Raw genomic sequence first — 19,335 nt, 5'->3', positions numbered from 1 at the left:
GTTTTTATAAAATTAAATCGAACAACTAACTAAAGTTAGTACCTAAAGATTGTTTATACAGGGTGCGCCAGAACTTGCGCCCCAGAGAAAAATTTGCACTTTAACTCTATTTCTGTTGGAAAAATAATTTTCCAATTTTTTTTGCCACGGGTTATTAGAAGAGGAAACAAGAGAGTTGTATCCTAAATTGTAACTCTGTGTAATGTTATTTGTGGCATGTATTGGCAAAATAAAAATAAAATAAAAAACAAGGAAGCTGTATCCAAAATTGTAACTTTGTTCAATGTTATTTGTGACTATTATTAGCAAAATTTTTGTACCTTTACCTAAATAATTGTAGAAAAACATATACAAGATTAACAGTATTATTAAATAGACATAAAAAGATGTCAAATGTCAGAAAATAAATGTCAAAATTTTTTGACAGATAGGATTTTTTAAATATTTTTTTTTCATCTTCTTGGTATCTTATCTTACTTGACACACCCTGTATACTGTATTTAATTATACATATATTTTTTCAAAAAGAGAAATATCATGTTTACAATAAAAAATCAAATAAATTAAAGAGGGAGATAAAAGTATATTTCAATTTATATCAAAAAGTAATAAAAACACAATAACACTAGCCAACGAGCATTTTGAGATTGAGAAGAAAACAGTTATTTATTGTTCAATTCTATGTGCTAAACTCAAAAATAATAAAGAAAATTCCATAGCACGTCAGATTTTAAAGTTAGGCATTTTAAGATATCATATGTAAGTATGTTCGTCAAAATCGCCAAAAAACGAAACACTTAAAATTAATTTTCTCCATTCTCATTTAATTTTTTTTCCCCAAATTTGGGTGTCGTTAGTGACGAGCAAGGGTAAAAGTTCCACCAGGATATATTGACGATGGAAAACAGGTACCAAGGGGGATTACTGCTGGTTCCTGATAAGGGAAGTTAAAACACCCTACAAAAGAAAGTCAGCTTTTGCAAAAAACTCATCTACAACAGATTTATGTTAGAATCTTATACATCTTTCAACATTGTTCTTCTTTAGTGAATAAATTGATTTTTTTCGTCGTCTATTAATTACGAGTAATTTCTATTTAAAATGAACAATTTTTACGATAAAATTTGAGAAAACTATTTTCCTGTAACTTAAAATCTGGACGTGATGGATAATTTTTCTTATCAAATTCGTAATTAGGGATGCTAATGTGCCCTGATACACGTGTCAATAGATCAATCACGTTAAAAAAAATTGTTGGGTAGTGTAATTAGCGTTTTTACTATTTCCAATAATAAATTGGTAAATAGTAAATAAATTATTTATGTTACTTATATTATTTATTAATATGTTATAAATAAATTGTATTTAAGTATATTTTAATTATTAATACATTAAAAAAGTTGGKGCAGAAGCAGTTTGGAAAAAAAATTAAACTGTACGGATAAAATGTGATAGGAGTAAAGAGTTCAACTGTATTAATTATTACTATCGAGTATTTCGTAAGCAAAAGTTGAATACTTAAAAAAAATGTTTGTTTCAAATGTCTTAACAATTAATCGCTTGAAATAATTATTCTCGTAACAAGTGTCGAAAGAAGCAAATATTTGTAAACGTTGACCTGAAATGACCTTTTTTCGGATATCCAAATGGAAATCAAAAAAATCGAAAACTTCAAAACTATTATTATTTTAAGAAGTTGAAAAACCAAAAACGCTTTTATCTAATCAACTTCAGGTTTCCAGTGGGACTTATTTACAGCTTTCTGAAAAATGAGAAAAAAAAAACGGATTTTTGACCATGAAACAAAACACTGAATTTCCGACTGGCCAGAAATCACTCGTAGTTGCCCATAATCGACGAGACCTTAGATAAAATCATTTCGGCAATCTGCAAATGGTAAAAAGATATGACCAAGGACCGTTTTTTTTAGTTATCAATTATTATTTGAAAAATCGAGCAACTAAAAACTCTTCTCTAGCGGAATCTCCGATCGGATAAAAGTCTTCATGACTTTGCATGTACTTTTTTAAAAAATAACTAATAGGTGTAATATAATACCAAAATTTTATAAAAGATAATTATGTCCCAAGAGATAACTAAAATTGCAACACTAAAATAATATTTCTTCACCAAATTTTATACATGATTAGCCACAAAAGAACAAAATGATTATAATTTGTATAAAGTCATTATCAAAAATTGTTTTTCTCATTTGGACGAAGATTAGACAATGTTCAGAAACAATATGTACAATTGTTCCTTTAATTCTTTTGTAAAACTTCGATCAATCGGTCTGAGAAAACGGTTCTTCAATATTAGTGAATACGCGGTAGATTTACTAAAACAATGCAAAAAGCAACTTTTTTCTCTTTTCTTAATCAATGTTGAGAGTGAATTTTTTTTTTTAATTTTATTGTAAGAGACTATCCTTATATTCTCTGTGTGGTCATTGATTGCTGAGATATCGATGATCAAAGACAAAAGGATCATTTTTCATTTAAAGTCAGATATCTCAGCGTCAAATTGACATAAAGAGAATATGAGAAAAGCATATTAAAGCTGAATAAACACGCTACTCGTATCTGGCCTATGCATTGACTTAACTAAAAAAAATCACGTCTGTGGACCAAAAACAAAAAAAAATATTTCTATTACTTAGAATTGCGTGCTAGCCATAGCACAGAAAAAATTTTGCCAGAAGAAACTAGAAACTCAAAGCTTCAAAATGTTTTTTTTTAATCTACATACGACCATTTTTTGATGAGATACAGCCTTTCAGAAATCACCAAAAAATTGACGAAAAATTTTTGTTCCTTTAATTTTTTCGAGTGGTGTATTTTTAAATTATTATATGTTAATAACAAGTTTTTGGAAAACATACATTACCACGTTCGTAGAGTACCTATTTATATCCATTGTTTAAAAAAATCATTTCAATATGTTAATTTTTTCCTAAGATATTTTTTTTTGCTTCGTGTCACTTATTTTTATCTTTTGATCACTTTATATTGTACATGTTCTATGTAGTATGGGCGTCAAAAAAATGGAAACACCAACATAAATCAAGTACAGTTGCGGAATTAAAATTTCGGGCAGTATTGTCATTTTCATAATGTAAACTCTAAAACAACCTTTACATTGATAATCTAATTTTTTACTCTTGTCACGTTTATGTCATTTTGACTTACCTATTTACTTTCAAAAATAGCGTCACCGACAGAAAAGTTTAATTGTCAAATGTCAGTCATAGTGACAGTAAAAGGTAGTTTACAGTGAACTTTTTGAAGTGACAGAAAAATACTGCCAGAAATTTTAATTCCGAACTGTACATATTAATTTTTTGACGGTTTTAACCTCTGTAATCAAGTTTCTTCTGTCATGTTGACGTTAAGAAACGTCACCAAGTCAGAGGTTCTGAAACATGTATATTTGAAGACTAGATTAGTAAAATTTATTTTCAATTTTAAATTACGGGTGTGAGGTAGGTTAAGAAAATCTTAAAGATTTGTTTAATTATTGATTTCTACTTATAGAGGGAGTAGGTAATAAAATAGTACTGTGAAACAATGACATAAAAAGAAAAATATAAAAATTGGTATTTCTATTTTTTTTTTGACGTCGATAGTACAATTTTGTTCATATAATTTTACAAAAAAATAAATWAATTAAAAAAATCATACATAACTATAGAAGAAATAATAACATTTCAGTGGGAAATTAAAATATTCTCATTAAAACTGTTCTTTCTGTTATGTGTATATTTCATATTAATATAATAATACATCTATTTAGCATTCACACTTATATTTCTTCTTGTAATCACAACTATTATCTTCTTTGCCATTCTTCTTATAACTACATAACCTAATAGCCCTAAGCAAAACAGCCAATTCTCGACAGTAATATCCAAAAGCTTCCGCAATCGGATCACATAGATCCCTAACCGAAGTAGCAATGTTGTAAAGAAATATCAAAAACGGTTGAATAACGCCGTTAAACAACGTTGTAAGAAAAGGTTTGAAGAGATAATCAGACCACATTTGCATCAAACCGACAAAGATTGGTCGAAATATACTATACAATAAAAACTTAAACAACTGCAGAATGAAAGACACACAAAAAGACACCCCAATGTGAATAGAAGCAAAAAACTCAGCCCAAAATTTTGTCGTATATTTTTCTGTTTTTTCAGCAATAATTTCGCATTTCATCACAGGAGGTGTATCAGTAGTATGAAGATATCTGGAATTGAAGTTGAAATAATTATTATTTGGAAAAATAAACATACTGGGCATTTCCATGGTCAAAATAATAATAATCAACTCTTGTATTACCCTCACTGTCGTAATAAACATTTTTTTGAATCGTACTTTGGGCCATTGTGAGTGTTCTTTTATTGGATTTCAATTCGCTGCAGTTACAATTGTTAGAATTTGTTTCGTTATTTTTCGTTGTTTTTTCTACAGGATTATGGATTGTATTTGTTGCAACAGTTGTTGAAGTCGGTCTAGGAATACCATCGACCAAATCGAAGACTACGCGCTAAATAATTTCTGAATTTTAATTATGACCATAATATTTGAGGCCTTTCTGAGTAAGAATTTTTATTGGAAAAAATTGAGAATGAAACATTTTTTTGCTCCGTTCGTTCTTGATTCAAATGATGGAAGTTTATCCAAAATTAATTTTACTCAAAAAGGTCCATAAATCGTCACCTCAATACTACAACTAGATAACTCAAAAAAAACCATTTTTTTTAACTTCTGTAACTAATAGAATAAATAATACTGTGAAAACAGCGACATATTTTTGGACATTTTTGGTTTCTTGTTATTTTCAGACGCCATTACACAGGTGAACAAGTGTTTTTTTCATTGAATTAAAACTATGAATTTTCGAAATAGAATTCAATTTTTGTTTAAAAAATATCACAATAGGTTGTTAACGAAAAAAAAAAATTACAAAAGTTTCATTCTAGCATTTTACCTTTCACCAATAGTTTAACCAAAAACACTTGGTTTCACATTTCTTGTTCACACTATATAAATTTAAAAATACAGGGTGTTAAAAAAAGATTGTAAAATATTTAAGAAGGTAAGGTATGGATTAAAATAAACAAAAAAGTTTTAATAAACATGGGTCCGCAAAGTACCGGTTTTGGAGATATCGAATGTGAAAATTTTAAATTTTTTTACTAGAACTCTCTTTTGTTTGAATAGATTGCAAACGAATAATCTTCGATATCTCCGAAACCGTTTCTTTGTGGACCTATGTTTATTAAGACTTTTTTGTTTGTTGTGGTTCATACTATAACCTCCTGAAATATTTTACAATCTTTTTTTAACACCCTATATGTAGTTACTCTAGTTGTTGTATTGTGCCTGTGAAATGATTAAAAAAATTGTAACAATTACTTTTGGAGGACCTGCATCATCCTCTTGTCCACATATGTTAATTTTATACAAGTCACAAGGACTGTAGTTTTGTTTCTTTACTAGAAGCTCATGTGATCTATTTTTTATCCATTCTAATAAATTTCGCTTTTTACAGTCGACTGTTAATTTCGATGCACTTTTGTTCGGTATAATATAATAACCTAGAAAGGTATCTACATAAGTACACAAGATGTGCCACTTTTGCTAGAAAAAGTAAAATTGTTTAAAATTATTTTCAACTATTTTTTCGACGTTGCACATAAATATAAATGTCGGAAGTATTTAAGACAATTCAGTATTAAACTTACCAATTCACAATTCCTAATAAATAGACCAAAACAGATTCTGTAAAAATTTAAGAATTCTCAATAACTCCAAATTTAAGTTATAATTAAAAAACGTGCAAACAAAACTTGGTTTTATAGACGCGTAAACACAATATTATTGTACAGGGTGTCCCAAGTTTTAGGGCCGATGCAAAAATAAATATTTCCAATTGATTTAAAAAAAATTGCTAGAGCAAACAATATAGCCTTTAATTTAATGCTTTAATATTGTTCAAAATTTTTGGCGTATGTCAGTGAGACCCTAAAAACCAAATTTGATTTTTTTAATTAATTGAAATCTTTTCTACATGATAAATATCCTTAATTTTTTCTAATGATAACTGTGATAATTTAATAATGTAAAAGTTGATAGATTTTGAGTAATTAATATTTTAATATTGAAAATTGGGAATTCTGGTAATTTATGGCCAAATTTGGAATGATGTGCTGGTAATGCATTGACAATAGACTAACTAGTTGGAGAGCAGATAATATGTCGAAAAACCTTTATTTAGGAAGTTGGTCCGGACCCGAAAAATGTCTTTTTGTGAAAATTACTTCAATGAGCATAAATTATAACGTATACATTAAATTGTGATTATAATAAACAAGCTTGCTCAAATTATCAAATTACAAATACATAAAATTTAAGAAATGTATTTTGCAAGTATACAGTATGTTCCCGGGTTAGGTTTACAAGAGAATAAAAAATTTTACCTTTGATTTTACGCCGAAAAAGCAAAGGAAATACTTTTTTTTATAGCAGATGTTAAACTATTTCTTTAAAAACTCTTTTGAGTAGATAAAGTAACACTTTAACAGCAAGGATTGTTTTTGCTTCATCTGAAACGAGCAAATCTGTAACCAAAACTTCATTATTCTGACTCAGTGAAAAGAAAAGTTTTTTTTCTTAGTTTTGGACTTGTCAAAAATTTTGTCAATGAAAGCCACAAATAACATTGAACAGAGTTACAGTTTAGGATACAGCTTCCTTGATTCCTCTTCTAATAGCCTGTAGCAAAAAAAACTTGGAAAATTGTTTTTTCAACATAAAGAAATAAAGGCAAAATTTTAATTTTTTTTTTAATTTTTTTCCATGTTCGTGGTACCTTACCCTACATAGCATTTTTTTTGGGGGCGCGATTTCTGGCTCACTATGTATGTGCATATCATATAGAAAGTGACTCCTTCAACTTTTAAAATCGCGATATCTCAGCAATGGTGATTCTTAGAAAAAAAAGTATAAGGACCTTTTTGTAGATATTTTTAAGGTCTATCTTTTTTGTCTGGACTACTTTTTTGATAAAACTTACCGTTTTCAAAAGAAATCTAAAAAACATCAAATTTTGACCTTTGACCCCGAAGAACTTTATTAGCACACATGGGATCGATGGGGACTTTTGACACTTTATTTCTAATGGTGTACCCAAAGTCTCCACCAAAATTTAGCTCTGTCGGAATTTTTGTTATTTGACCATTATTTTTATGACTAATTTGACCGGACTATGATGAAAACGCTCGTCTTGTTTGTCACTCATGCTCCCTAAATTTTTAGAAAAGAAGTCCAAATGCGAGTGAAATGTTTTTAAGACCTATTTAGACCCATATAGTAATAATTTTGCAATAATTCAGCAACAATTTGAATTTAAATAAATTTTAAATCGGAGGTATTTGTGTAGAAAGCAGGAAAATTATCGTCTGTAACAAAAAAAGTGTGACGTGATAGAAAAATTTAACAATTATTTTTGTTTAAATAAATGTAAGTTAACATAAAAATAATAATTCGATTAAAGGTACATTAAACATCGTATTGTTTGTAGACTATAGTGTTATTAGTTATTACAAGCTCAAAATCAAGAGAAAAATTAAATTTTCTTTCCACTGAGTGAAAATAATGAACTTTTAAAATTACAGACTTACTGGTTTCAGGTGAAGCAAAAATGTTTTTTTTGCAGTGTTAGAGTAAAATAAAAAAATCCGGGGACATACTGTATAATATTAGTTATTATTATTATTATGGCATTAAATTTACCACTTAGGGTTTTTTGTTTTGTTTAGAAGTAATAAAAATAAATATAAAAAACGGAAGAAACTAGCAATTTGTTAATAAAATTAAAAGCAAATCACAAAAATTTTGTTTAAGGTAATGAAATACATGGACATAGAAAGTTAGACTGGTGAATAGTTTTTTTCCTGGGTGTACGTCATAAATGTCATTGCGGACATTTTTCTTCTATTAATAATCCCCCCATAAATCATTCCAAGTTTCAGTTTTTTAATATTAAAATGTTAATTATTCAAAACCTATCAACTTTATCATTATTCTATTTTCACAAGTACCACAAAAAAAATCATAGAATTTCATCATGTACAAAATATTCCAGTTCATTCAAATTTTTTTTTCTCCAAATTTAATTTTTAAGCTCTCACTACCATACGCCAAAAAATTTTGTACAATATCAAAACATCAAATTAAGTGTATTTAATCCTCAAACGTTTACATTATCAAAATTATTTTTTAATCAATTATAAATATGTAATTTTCCACCGACCCTAAAACTTGGGACACCCTGTATTTATATCTACTGATTTCGATCCTACAATAGAAGAAAAGCTATACCTTCGCATTTCGTGGACACATTACCATGGCTTGCACAAGGTATCATACACAAGCATTCCGGACTAACACCAAGATGGGCATGATCACAACAAGAAGGTTCAATGTCTTCAAAATGCTCAAAATTGCTCAATGAACACGTTCCAATATCGGCCATGACCGAATCCTGGTTTGTAGTTTTCGAATTGGAGGTTTTATTTGAAGTACAACAATTGTTTGGACATTTGTCGCAACCAGAAGAGAGTCTAGGACGACGTGTCTTTAAAGAATAGTTTGTCTAAGTAGTAAGAAAATGGACATTATTGTTACATCAAGTGATGACAAAACAAATTCATCGTTGTCTGCATCGCTACTTGTGTAATGTGTTGTGGTCAAATCGGGAGTTGTTGGACCCATAAGATCTAACACGTTTTGAATGTCGTTTTTAATATCTGATAAGGAACCTCTTGGAGCATTTGTTGACGAAGATTCAGCTTCCGAAACTATTAATAAAAATGTCTTGTATTTTCGTRTTTATGGTATTGGTACTCACATCTGTGAACCCTAACTGGCAAAGACTCAGACCGGGCATTCACGCCTTTGTTAGTTGTAGTATTATCATCACTAGTACTGTCTTCCACCATATTATAAAAATATTTATATTGTATACGTTTGTAAAAGTATATAATCCATGATAATAAAAATGTATATGAAATGTCAAAAATATATCAGTTTTTGTTGTCAAAATGGGATGATTCAAGCCAACGCCAAAACAATAATTACACTCGTTGATAAAAAGTTTTTTCTCAGCATACAGGGTGTTCCGTCTAAACCCCACATTAGAAGTATTGGGAGTTGGAAAAATCGTCTTTATTTGAAAATTGGTACATAGTCATGAACCATTAAGTCCTCCTAAATTAAAATATTTTTAAGATGGCGGCACTTCCGCTTATACCAGAAGTCGGTCTCAACTTTCTTATTTTAAATGGAAAGCTATATTTTTTACTGCGTTTTTGGATTAATCAAGTCATTTTAAGGGAGTTTTCATCAGCTTCATCAGCCGTTTTTGAAATATTTGGAGTTTTTCAAAAATTTTTGGATTTGCACCTTCCACTTTAAAAATCGGTAACTCTTTAAAATTTTGAATTCGTTTTTTTGGCGTTTAAAAGAGAAAGTTTAGATCTTTCTTCCGGTGTTTTAAAATTTTGAAAAAAAATTAACAAACCCTAAAATTTAAAGTTACTTTTGTAATAACTCAAATACCCATAACACAAATTTTCCAAATGAAATACCCCAATTATTATTTTACTAAATGGAAGAGAATTTAATTCTGCATCGATCTGTATTAACATTCTCTATACCAAAATTTAATAATTTTTAAGTTATGGTGACTTTTTGTTAAGACTGTCGAAAATTTATTACGTTTTCGTGTAGTTTGCTATAGAAATCAAAAATGTCAAAATTGTTTCTCAATAAACGTCGACAGTGACTCATTATCTGACAAATAGTGCCAAAATATGGAGAATCAAAGCTATACTCAAACTTAGATTTAATTAATTTATTTTGTATTTATGGAGAGTGTAACAATTTTGTTAATGACCGACATCATAATTTTATGATGTCGGTCATTAAACAAAAATAAATTTTTCTCACTTAACTTTAAATAATGAACGCATGGTAGAACCTATCAATAATAATTAAGTTTACATAATTTTGATTCTTCATATTTTGTTAAAAAGTAATTTATTGTTGACGTTTGTTTAGAGAAAATTGTGACATTTTTGTGTCCATAGCAAACTATGTGAAAACGGGTGTGGCTAGTAATAAATTTTCTGTAGTCTTAACAAATAAAATAACTTGAAAATTATTAAATTTAGGTTAAATGTTAATACAGCTCAATACACAATTACATTCTCTTCTATTTAGTAAAATAAAAATTGGGGTATTTCATTTGAAATAATTGAGTTATGAGTATTTGAATTATTACAAAAGTAACCTTAAAATTTTGGGATATGTTTTTTTTTTCAAAATTTGAAAGCACCAGAAAAAGGATCTAAGTTTTCTCTTTCAAACGCCAAAAAAACGAATTCAAAACGGCTAAAGGTATAGGGAAAGCTGATGAAAACTCCCTTAAAATAACCCGATTAATCCAAAAACGCAGTAAAAAATGTACCTTTCTATTTAAAATAAGAAAGTTGAGACCGACTTCAGGTATAAGCGAAAGTGCCGCCATCTTGATCATTTAGGAGGACATAATGCATATGTACCAATTTTCAAATAAATACGATTATTCGAACTCCCAATACTTCTAATGTGGGGTTTAGACGGAACACCCTGTATTATTATAAAAAATCAGTCTACTCTATCACTGGTTTTAATTAAAACTAATACATGAAAAGGATAATTTCGATGTTGATAAATAAATTCAAGTAAAATCTTCCAACATTTATTAAAGCTTAAAAATTGCATCACTTATGAAGGTGCGGAACTTTAAGTGTCCTTGTATATTTGAGAGTACCACAGTTTTATTACAAGTCAAAGTGGTGGAATTGTGGTACTCTTTCAAAAATACAAGCTGTCACTGTTTAAAAACAATTTGTACTTTGTATGCACACAAGAAAAGCTGAAAATCTAAACGTGTTTGTGTATAATAAAGTTATATTTGGTACAAAAACAAAGAAAAATCATTATAGTTTAAAACTAATTTGCGTCACACTGATTTAAATACAGCGTGTGTCAGATAAATTTTTAAATGACACTCCTGTATACACCACCAAACTAATCCTTAAATAAAATTGGTACTTAACGTATTTTCAGTTTGATATTTGCGATTCTTCCATTTTCGCTGTATCCGTGACTGTTATTTCCGTCAGGTCACTTCCTACACAATCAGCTCTTGTTTCCGACACAGTTTTAATAACGCCATCTACTAGATCATCAGCGTACTGTTGCAATTCCGTATTGACGCTGTCTTTTTTGCGTTGATTGATCGGCAGTGGGAGAGACGATGGTCGTGCTTGTTTGTGGAAAGGAAACACTTTTCCTGCTTCCCCCTGTTTTTTTTTTGACATAATATTAACCAATCAGCAATCATTTTCTTACGACTTACTTGTGGCGTATGTACAGCTACGATTTCAGTTTGAGTCGCAATTCCATTCGGATTTATTGAAGCTGTCTGACTGAAAACTGTCATAACTTTCACAATATCTTGCATTGAACTTTGTAATTGCTGAATCTGAAAAAAAAACATGTATTATTTTTATAAAATAAATTAATTTTAAATTAATACTGTATTAAAATCGAGAAAAATTAAATTGAAAATAGCTCAAATTGAGGTCTGTAAAGTTGGCCCCACAAACTAAAATTTTCATAATTACGGCTACATTTATTAAAAGTGCTCTGCAAGTGCTGACGAATGCTGCAAATTAAACGAAAAATGCTACGTAAATAAATAAGAAAAATCAAGTATATATTGGGGGGCCAACTTAACGGTTGCCCCACAAAATATGAAATTGTAAAATCTAATTGCATTTCTAGAAAGTGCTCGACAAGTGCTGAAAGATGCTGGATAATATTTAGAAAGTGCTGCGAAAATAACCCAAAAAATGAGGATCGTAATTGTGGGGTCAACTTAACGGTAGCCCCACAAACTGTTAAATTATACAATCTAATTGCATTTTTAGAAAGTGCTCGACAAGTGCTGAAAGATGCTGTATACTATTTAGAAAGTGCTGCGAAAATAACTCCAAAAATGAGAATCGTAATTGTGAAGCCAACTAAACGGTAGCCCCACAAAATGTTAAATTATGAAATCTAACTGCATTTCCAGAAAGTGTTCGACAGGTGCTAAAAGATGCTGTATAATATTTAGAAAGTGCTGCGAAAACAACCCCAAAAATGACGATCGTAAATGTAGTTCTAAGTGCTAGAAAATTACAAAATTAATCAATGAATGCATTGTTCTGAATATTGTCAAATTTTGGTTCATCATTATTTAAAAATCACGCAATATCAAATAGAAACTGTAATTAGTATTTTTAGTTGCATCAAAGAAAATTTCAGAATAAACCCTACCAATCATCTAGGCTCTGATCTTTGATCTGGATAATTATTGTTTTAAAGTATGTACTTTTAAAAGTACTCGATAAATGCTGCAAGATGCCATATAATATTTAAACAATTATGTGAAAATATATCCAAGATCAAGCGTAATTTACATTAGTTTTAAGTACGATGCCTGTGCTTGTAAAATTCATTCGGCAATACAATGTAAAATATAACATAATAATACATAGTAATTCACATAACTTTACGACCCTGACGAATTTTAAATGCAACCGCAGTAATACGTTACTCAATTTTATTATAACTTGATTCATAAACACTAATAATTATAAACTTATTTAAGACTTGGATATGCCTGACAAACTTTAAAAAATCAGGTTTTTGGTCAATTTTATCCCTCATATCCTTTAGAGAACTCGCTTTCATGATCAGCTTCCTTTAACGCTTGGACCAATTAACCAATGTCAATTTTAGAATCCAGTTAATCGACGACTGGCTTATTCCAGTTTGTCTCAAAATTTGCCTCTGGCTGACATGTGGGTTATTGTCCACAGCGTCCATAACTCTTATTTCATTATTAGGATTCGTTGCAGTCTATGGCGTTTTTATTTTGCGCAATTTAGGCGCAACTCAAATTACAATTGTCTTAAAATTTTATCTGTCGAATGCCTACGAGACAAATTTTTGGCTGCTACTTACTGTATTCTTCTGACACTCACCATAAATGAATATCATGTCGACCCTTACGTTATTTTGATTAACAAAAATGTTCGAAATTTTACAAAAAAGAATTGGCAAGTGTAATTGTCATTGATATCTGGGGTGCCAGATTTCATGCTAATTAAACATAACTAAGGATATCAAGTTTTAAATGAATAATGTATAATGGTTTGCATTTAAAGATCGCCAGGGTCGTAAAGTTATGTGAATCACCCTGTATAGTAAAACAATTATAGGCAAAATGTTACAAGCCAATGAATTTTTCGTAAGCCAATTTGACGTTCTAATTTTTTCTCTCGTCTAGAATGAATAGAACACACCACATAATTTTTTTTCTGTTAATTTTAATAAGCCATGCTTTATGCCTTTTCGGTGACTATTAGTCATTTTTTTTTTAATCTGTAGTGCCATTTAATAACCATAACAACGCGAGTAAAATTAAATTATATTAATCATTACATTTATTTTTTCTCATGCAGTTTTCTGATGTGGCATATAACATATCTACGACTTTTGATTTTCCGGATTCTTTTATCTTTAAAACAATGTGTAACTAACAATCAATGATAATAAAATATCAAAATTTTAGTGAATAAGAAACTTCACATTTTGTTGCCCATGTTATTAGGTAAAGAACCTTTAATTTTAGGATGCGAAATGATTTATTGGAGATGGTTGTGGTCGGAGGAACGACAGCAAGCCCAGCGGTTCGTTTCATGGACACGACATTTTTAAATCGATTGACTGTACCTAAACGTTAGCTTTCTAACAATTACCGATTTGCAAAATTGGTGTATTATTGGTTGCATCTAAAAAAATCAGAAATAACTCACCTTGTACTTCTAAATTCACCCGTCCATTACATTTTCGCAATTACATCTCGAGACTTTTTTATTGCTAAACTAGCACCGTCGCAACTACGTTTTTTGAGGTGACATATTACCAAACATTTAAAACTACATTTACGATTGTCATTTTTGGGGTTATTTTCGCAGCACTTTCTAAATATTATACAGCATCTTTTAGCATCTGTCGAACACTTTCTAGAAATGCAGTTAGATTTCATAATTTAACATTTTGTGGGGCTACCGTTTAGTTGGCCCCACAATTACGATTCTCATTTTTGGAGTTACTTTCGCAGCACTTTCTAAATAGTATACAGCATCTTTCAGCACTTGTCGAGCACTTGTCGAGCACTTTCTAAAAATGCAATTAGATTGTATAATTTAACAGTTTGTGGGGCTACCGTTAAGTTGACCCCACAATTACGATCCTCATTTTTTGGGTTATTTTCGCAGCACTTTCTAAATATTATACAGCATCTTTCAGCACTTGTCGAGCACTTTCTAGAAATGCAATTAGATTTTACAATTTCATATTTTGTGGGGCTACCGTTAAGTTGGCCCCCCAATATATACTTGATTTTTCTTATTTATTTACATTTTTTTTTTCAGCATTTTTAGTTTAATTTACAGCATTCGTCAGCACTTGCAGAGCACTTTTAATAAATGTAGCCGTAATTATGAAAATTTTAGTTTGTGGGGCCAACTTTACGGACCTCTCAAATTGCTTCATTTTAAAATAAAACTCTTATTTAAGCCAGTGGTTAGTTCAGATTGATTCCCGGCTTCCAATTGAGCCAAAACTATTGAAAATATCATAAATTATTTTATTTCAGCCTAAAATAGAGATTGAAGCAATTATCTTTATAAAATACATTAATTTTGAATTAATTCTGTATTAAAATCGAGCAAAATTAAATTAAAAATAGCTCAAATTGTTTTATTTTGGAAGAAAACTCTTATTCAAACTATTATTTTGTTGAAATACTTTGATTCAGGTTGATTTGCTTACACCAAAATTTTGCTTACTTGATTTTGCAACACCGTACAAGTTTTAGCCAACTCTTTCACAACTTCGACATTATCTGTTGATAAATTTGTCATGTTGGCTGAACTGGATTGTCCACTACTCGGCTGCAGAGCCGACATTTGCTTCCATAAAGCGCTTATAGCTTCAGTTTGTAACATCTGGATTTTTCGTTCACTTTCCAAAGCGGCTTTAGTTGTCTCCATATCGTCAGTCAATTGTCTACAATTATAAATACTAACCAATACACACATACTATATTTCACTTACTGGATATATTGATTTGCTCTTTGTGCTTGTAATGTCCGAAAAATTTCTTGTACTTCTTTGTTTCTGTTTCGGGTAAAGTAGCCTCTCCACATCTTCTGTATGAAAACAGCTGCTTGTTCCACTTTGTCTTCGCTAGTACCGTTATTCATTACTTCGGTATCTTTTTGATGCATTCGCTTTTCTTCGGCTCTTATTTGGATTTTTTGTAATTTTGAAACAAATACTTCCGATTCGTCGTCACTGCTTAAAGACTTTCGCAGAATTGAAGTTTTGTTCAAGTTGTCTTGTTTACTACAAAAATATATGGAATTTATTGCATCGTTTCGAATTATTAATTTAAAATATTAATGAAGACAAGCAACAAGTTCATTGTCACAAAAAACAATCATTTACTATTACAGGATCTCTCTATTTTCGTTTTTGTTTTTACAATTCGGTATTTTTCAGTGTTCTTAGAAACATAAACAATACAGAGTGCGCCAGAACCCGCGCCACAGAAAAAATGCCATGTAAAGTAAGATACCAGAAACATGGAAAAAATGTTGAAAAATTCTGCACTTTGTCTCTATTTATTTATGTTGGAAAAATATTTTTTCAACTTTTTTTGCTACAGGCTATTACAAGAGGAAATAAAGAAGCTGTATCCTAAATTGTAACTCTGTTTAATGTTATTTGTGGCTTTTATTGGCAAAATTCTTGTACCTTTACTAGATAATTATAAAAAAAATATATACAGGGTGTCTCACATAATTTTACGAGGCCTGCGCCTGTAAGATGCAATCAATAATACATATTCCGATACGAACTCGATTACAAATTTTGAAAAATTGGATAATCTTCTCTAACTTGTTCACTCTTTCAAAAATTACAATATGTTTAGTTAGTTAGCGATTAAGATAGATAAATGGTTTCCAAAAATTAATTAATTAAATGTGTATTTTTTGTATCTAGTGTTTTGTGAATTTTGTAGATTTGGGTGCGTACATTAGGCGCAAGCCTCGTACAGTTATGTGAAACACCCTGTATTATACAAGATCATCAGTATCATTAAATAGACATAATAAATGTCAGAATTTTTTGACACAGAATTTTTTAAACATTTTTCCATGTTTCTGGTATTTTATCTTACTTCAAATTCTTCTCTGGGGCGCAGTTCTGACACACCTGTATTTATTTAGGTAAATAAACTCTTTTAACTATTCAATTCGCCTATTTTTTTCAAATATTAACTAATAAAGTAGCAGATATTTACTTTTGTAACCAAGCAATAGCAAATTCAAGCGACTATTTCCCTCAGAAAATTTCATCCAATCATATTAATGCATTTTACAGAAATCACCCAGCAATGAACGAATATTATCGAGTATTCGAATACCCGGGTATTTGCACACATGCATAGACTGAATCTCGGAGTGAATATTTTTAATATTTTCAAAACATTCGCGCTATTAATTACTTTCAAAATGCATTTAATGATTTAAATTTTAAAAATTAATAAACAATTATATCTTATTAATATTGCAAGTAGAATCTCGATTTTTTATAGTAATTCGTCCAAAAGTAATTTTTTGTTTTTTTTATTTCCTTCGTAAAATTTCTACGAATTTTTTTTCGCAAAATAGCCCTCGATATATTCCTTTTTCATGCCATACTTGAATATTTTCACAAGTGCATGATTTGCGTATTTTGCAAGCACTCGGGACTGACTATTCAATTCACCTCTTTCCTTTCAAATATTAACCAATAAAATAGCAGATATTTACTATAACATCTTAGCAACAACAAATTTAAGCGAATAATCCACTTGTGATAAAATACAGAGTGGTTATAAATGATTTTCATCTAGCCAGCTTTGGAATTTTTTTGCATGTAATTTTATTTGTGCCGCTCTACTTTTTTTGAAAGCTCTAGTTCTGTCATTAGTATCACTTATTAATTAATAATAAATTGTTGTTAATTAAACTTTTATTATTTCAACTAATTTACAATAATAATTGATAATAATGTATACTTTGGAAGAAAACAAGTTTATAATTGAAGTCTATTTTCGAAGTGGATGCTTAGTAAACCGCGATTTTTTAATTTTGAGTTAAAATAAGTAGGTACCCCGATTTTCGTAAAGCGGCATTTTTTATTTTACATGAAAAATTCACAGCTGGCTAGATGAAAATTATTTATAATCACTTTGTATAACTGGATATTCCACGAAAGCAGTGATTATTTTATACTAACTTGATTATTTATCGGTTGCTATGAAAATGAAATCATGTGTAACGCATTCATGGTCATTAAGCTTGCGAACATCATTCGTGCCACGCACTCATGGTGTTCATAAAGCGATGAACAAATATCTGCATAATTATTTAAATATTTGTTATCAAATTCCTGCAGGTTTTGTTGGCCTTTAATCAATCAAATTTAGGTAAAAATATAATATAAGAGCTTGAGTTCTTCTCGTGTTACATTTTTATCTGTACCTGCATATGCTTTATCAGATTTGTTTAGTGTAAAGAATATTTATCATCAAAAAACTATAACAAATCAAATCTAAATAAAAATTTTAATATTTGTGTTAAATGGTCTTAATCAATTGACAAATTTTCGTATGACCACAATTTTTGAATAAAAATGACACATTTTTCGCTCATTTGATACTCCTAGAAACTTACTTAGTATTGCTTTCATGATTCATCGCTTTTCTCGCTCTTGCCGGCGACGGAGAACTGCTCTTTCCTCCATCGTTGTTGGTTTGTGTTTTAGTCTTGGTTTGTACATTTCTGGAAAGTTTCGGAGAACGCACAGTATGAGGCAGTTTCTTATTATTCACTGGAGTTAACACAGCTGTTGCGTGTGCTTTCCCAACAATTGGAGATGGACGGTAATCTGGACTCATTAGAGATTCTGGTACTGGAACCATTTTTGAGAGAGCTTGAAGGGGACTGTTAATAGGTTCATCATCTACTTAATAAAAAGATTGTAGTTAATGTGTAGACAAACGGAAATAACGACTACCTAAACGTTTTTCTCCTGGTGTTTTTGAAGGAGTAACGCTTTGTCTTAATATTGTTGGATCTAAACTTTGGCTCATAATGTTTGAATTTTCCATTATGTTCACATTTCCGTAGCAGCTTGAGGTCATGCGATCTGGAGATTTCAACTTACTAGCAGTTCGAGCAGCTGAAAAATACATAAATAAGTAAAACTACATATTTACTCATTTCAATAACTTAAAATATAAGTTATGAATTTTCACACAAGAAAACATTTTTTTTCTAAGAACTTGATATACAGGATGTCCCAGCGAGTTGAAAAAGTCCATTAGTAACCTTTAAATGGTAAAATTTAAAAATTAAAAAGGACATTGATAGATGATACTAATCTAGTCCATCGCCTAAAATTATTTTGAACTCTCTCTCAAAAATAAGTTACAATACAAACTTGTGTTTTTTTAAATTAAACACCATATGTTTCTTAGCGTTTTTGGATGTACATTTTTATCACAATGTTTTGACAAACTTTTATTGGTCGATTTTGCTTAGTTTTAAAAATAAGACGTTTTTTTTATGAAAACATGCACTTTTTAAAAAATCATTACACAAAAACATGAGACATCTAGAAATATTTTTTTACTACCGCAAAGAAGAAGGTACAAGCTATAAGGTTGTAACATTTTTTTAGTGTGTTGCATTTGCAAAGATGAAAAAATTAAGGCGTTTGTTAAAAGTTCTATAACTTAAAAAATAAATAAATAATAACTAAATAATATTTAAAAAGATATTTAACGTTAAACAATAGAAAAAAGTAATTACTATTCTTTCAGTAGCCAAAAAGTGCACAGTTGCACAAGAGATAGAAAAATTATCACTTAATAATCACATTTGTGTTAAACTGAATCTATTATTCTTTATTTTTATAATTCATTATATTTTTTTTATAATTTTTTTTTAATTTTTATGCCATAGTAACAACAATGCTTAGATATTGATAGGAATTGTTGCTACAATTAATATTGAATATTAAATATCTTTTCATTTATAAATTCTAGACATTAAAA

The 19,335-nt window shown here is 29.7% G+C and overlaps 2 protein-coding genes across 4 annotated transcripts in view; both read right to left on the bottom strand.

Moving 5' to 3' along the window:
• Positions 1–3,758: 3,758 nt before the first annotated feature.
• LOC123005341 lies at positions 3,759–9,089 on the bottom strand. Its single transcript, XM_044399039.1, has 6 exons — positions 8,911–9,089; positions 8,688–8,860; positions 8,382–8,637; positions 5,415–5,596; positions 4,289–4,542; positions 3,759–4,242 (listed from the first exon to the last, which is right to left on the bottom strand). Exons 1-6 carry the CDS (start codon positions 8,999–9,001, stop codon positions 3,789–3,791), a joined length of 1,410 nt encoding a protein of 469 aa, XP_044254974.1. The 5' UTR covers positions 9,002–9,089; the 3' UTR covers positions 3,759–3,788.
• Positions 9,090–10,787: 1,698 nt separating this feature from the next.
• LOC123004840 (centrosomal protein of 97 kDa) overlaps positions 10,788–19,335 on the bottom strand; it is a 12,921-nt gene continuing 4,373 nt past the window's right edge. For 2 of the 3 annotated variants that reach the window (XM_044398306.1, XM_044398304.1), the window contains exons 8-13: positions 18,294–18,458; positions 17,951–18,242; positions 15,282–15,572; positions 15,014–15,233; positions 11,467–11,592; positions 10,788–11,410 (exon numbers count right to left, since the gene is read on the bottom strand). In XM_044398306.1, coding sequence (XP_044254241.1) covers positions 11,171–11,410; positions 11,467–11,592; positions 15,014–15,233; positions 15,282–15,572; positions 17,951–18,242; positions 18,294–18,458 — 1,334 coding nt within the window. In that variant the 3' untranslated portion in view covers positions 10,788–11,170. The remainder of the gene's footprint in view (positions 11,411–11,466; positions 11,593–15,013; positions 15,234–15,281; positions 15,573–17,950; positions 18,243–18,293; positions 18,459–19,335) is intronic. The other variant, XM_044398305.1, reaches the window with a different exon arrangement.

This window comes from Tribolium madens, unplaced genomic scaffold (genome assembly GCF_015345945.1).
Source record: "Tribolium madens isolate multiple individuals breed KSU strain unplaced genomic scaffold, Tmad_KSU_1.1 Scaffold_20;HRSCAF=117;Tcas5.2_LG4, whole genome shotgun sequence".
Taxonomy (NCBI): Eukaryota; Metazoa; Arthropoda; class Insecta; order Coleoptera; family Tenebrionidae; genus Tribolium; species Tribolium madens.
The sequence above is the reverse complement of the archived record's forward strand: the minus strand, read 5'-3'. Positions and strand labels throughout refer to the sequence as shown.

Excerpts from the sequence above, each read along its gene's own strand:
- LOC123005341 (XM_044399039.1), bottom strand. The coding sequence starts at position 9,001 with ATGGTGGAAGACAGTACTAGTGATGATAATACTACAACTAACAAAGGC. Across the intron at positions 5,597-8,381 it reads TGTGTCCACGAAATGCGAAG|GTTATTATATTATACCGAAC; the intron begins GTATAGCTTTTC and ends ATACCTTTCTAG. Across the intron at positions 4,543-5,414 it reads ATGATGCAGGTCCTCCAAAA|CGCGTAGTCTTCGATTTGGT; the intron begins GTAATTGTTACA and ends GAAATTATTTAG.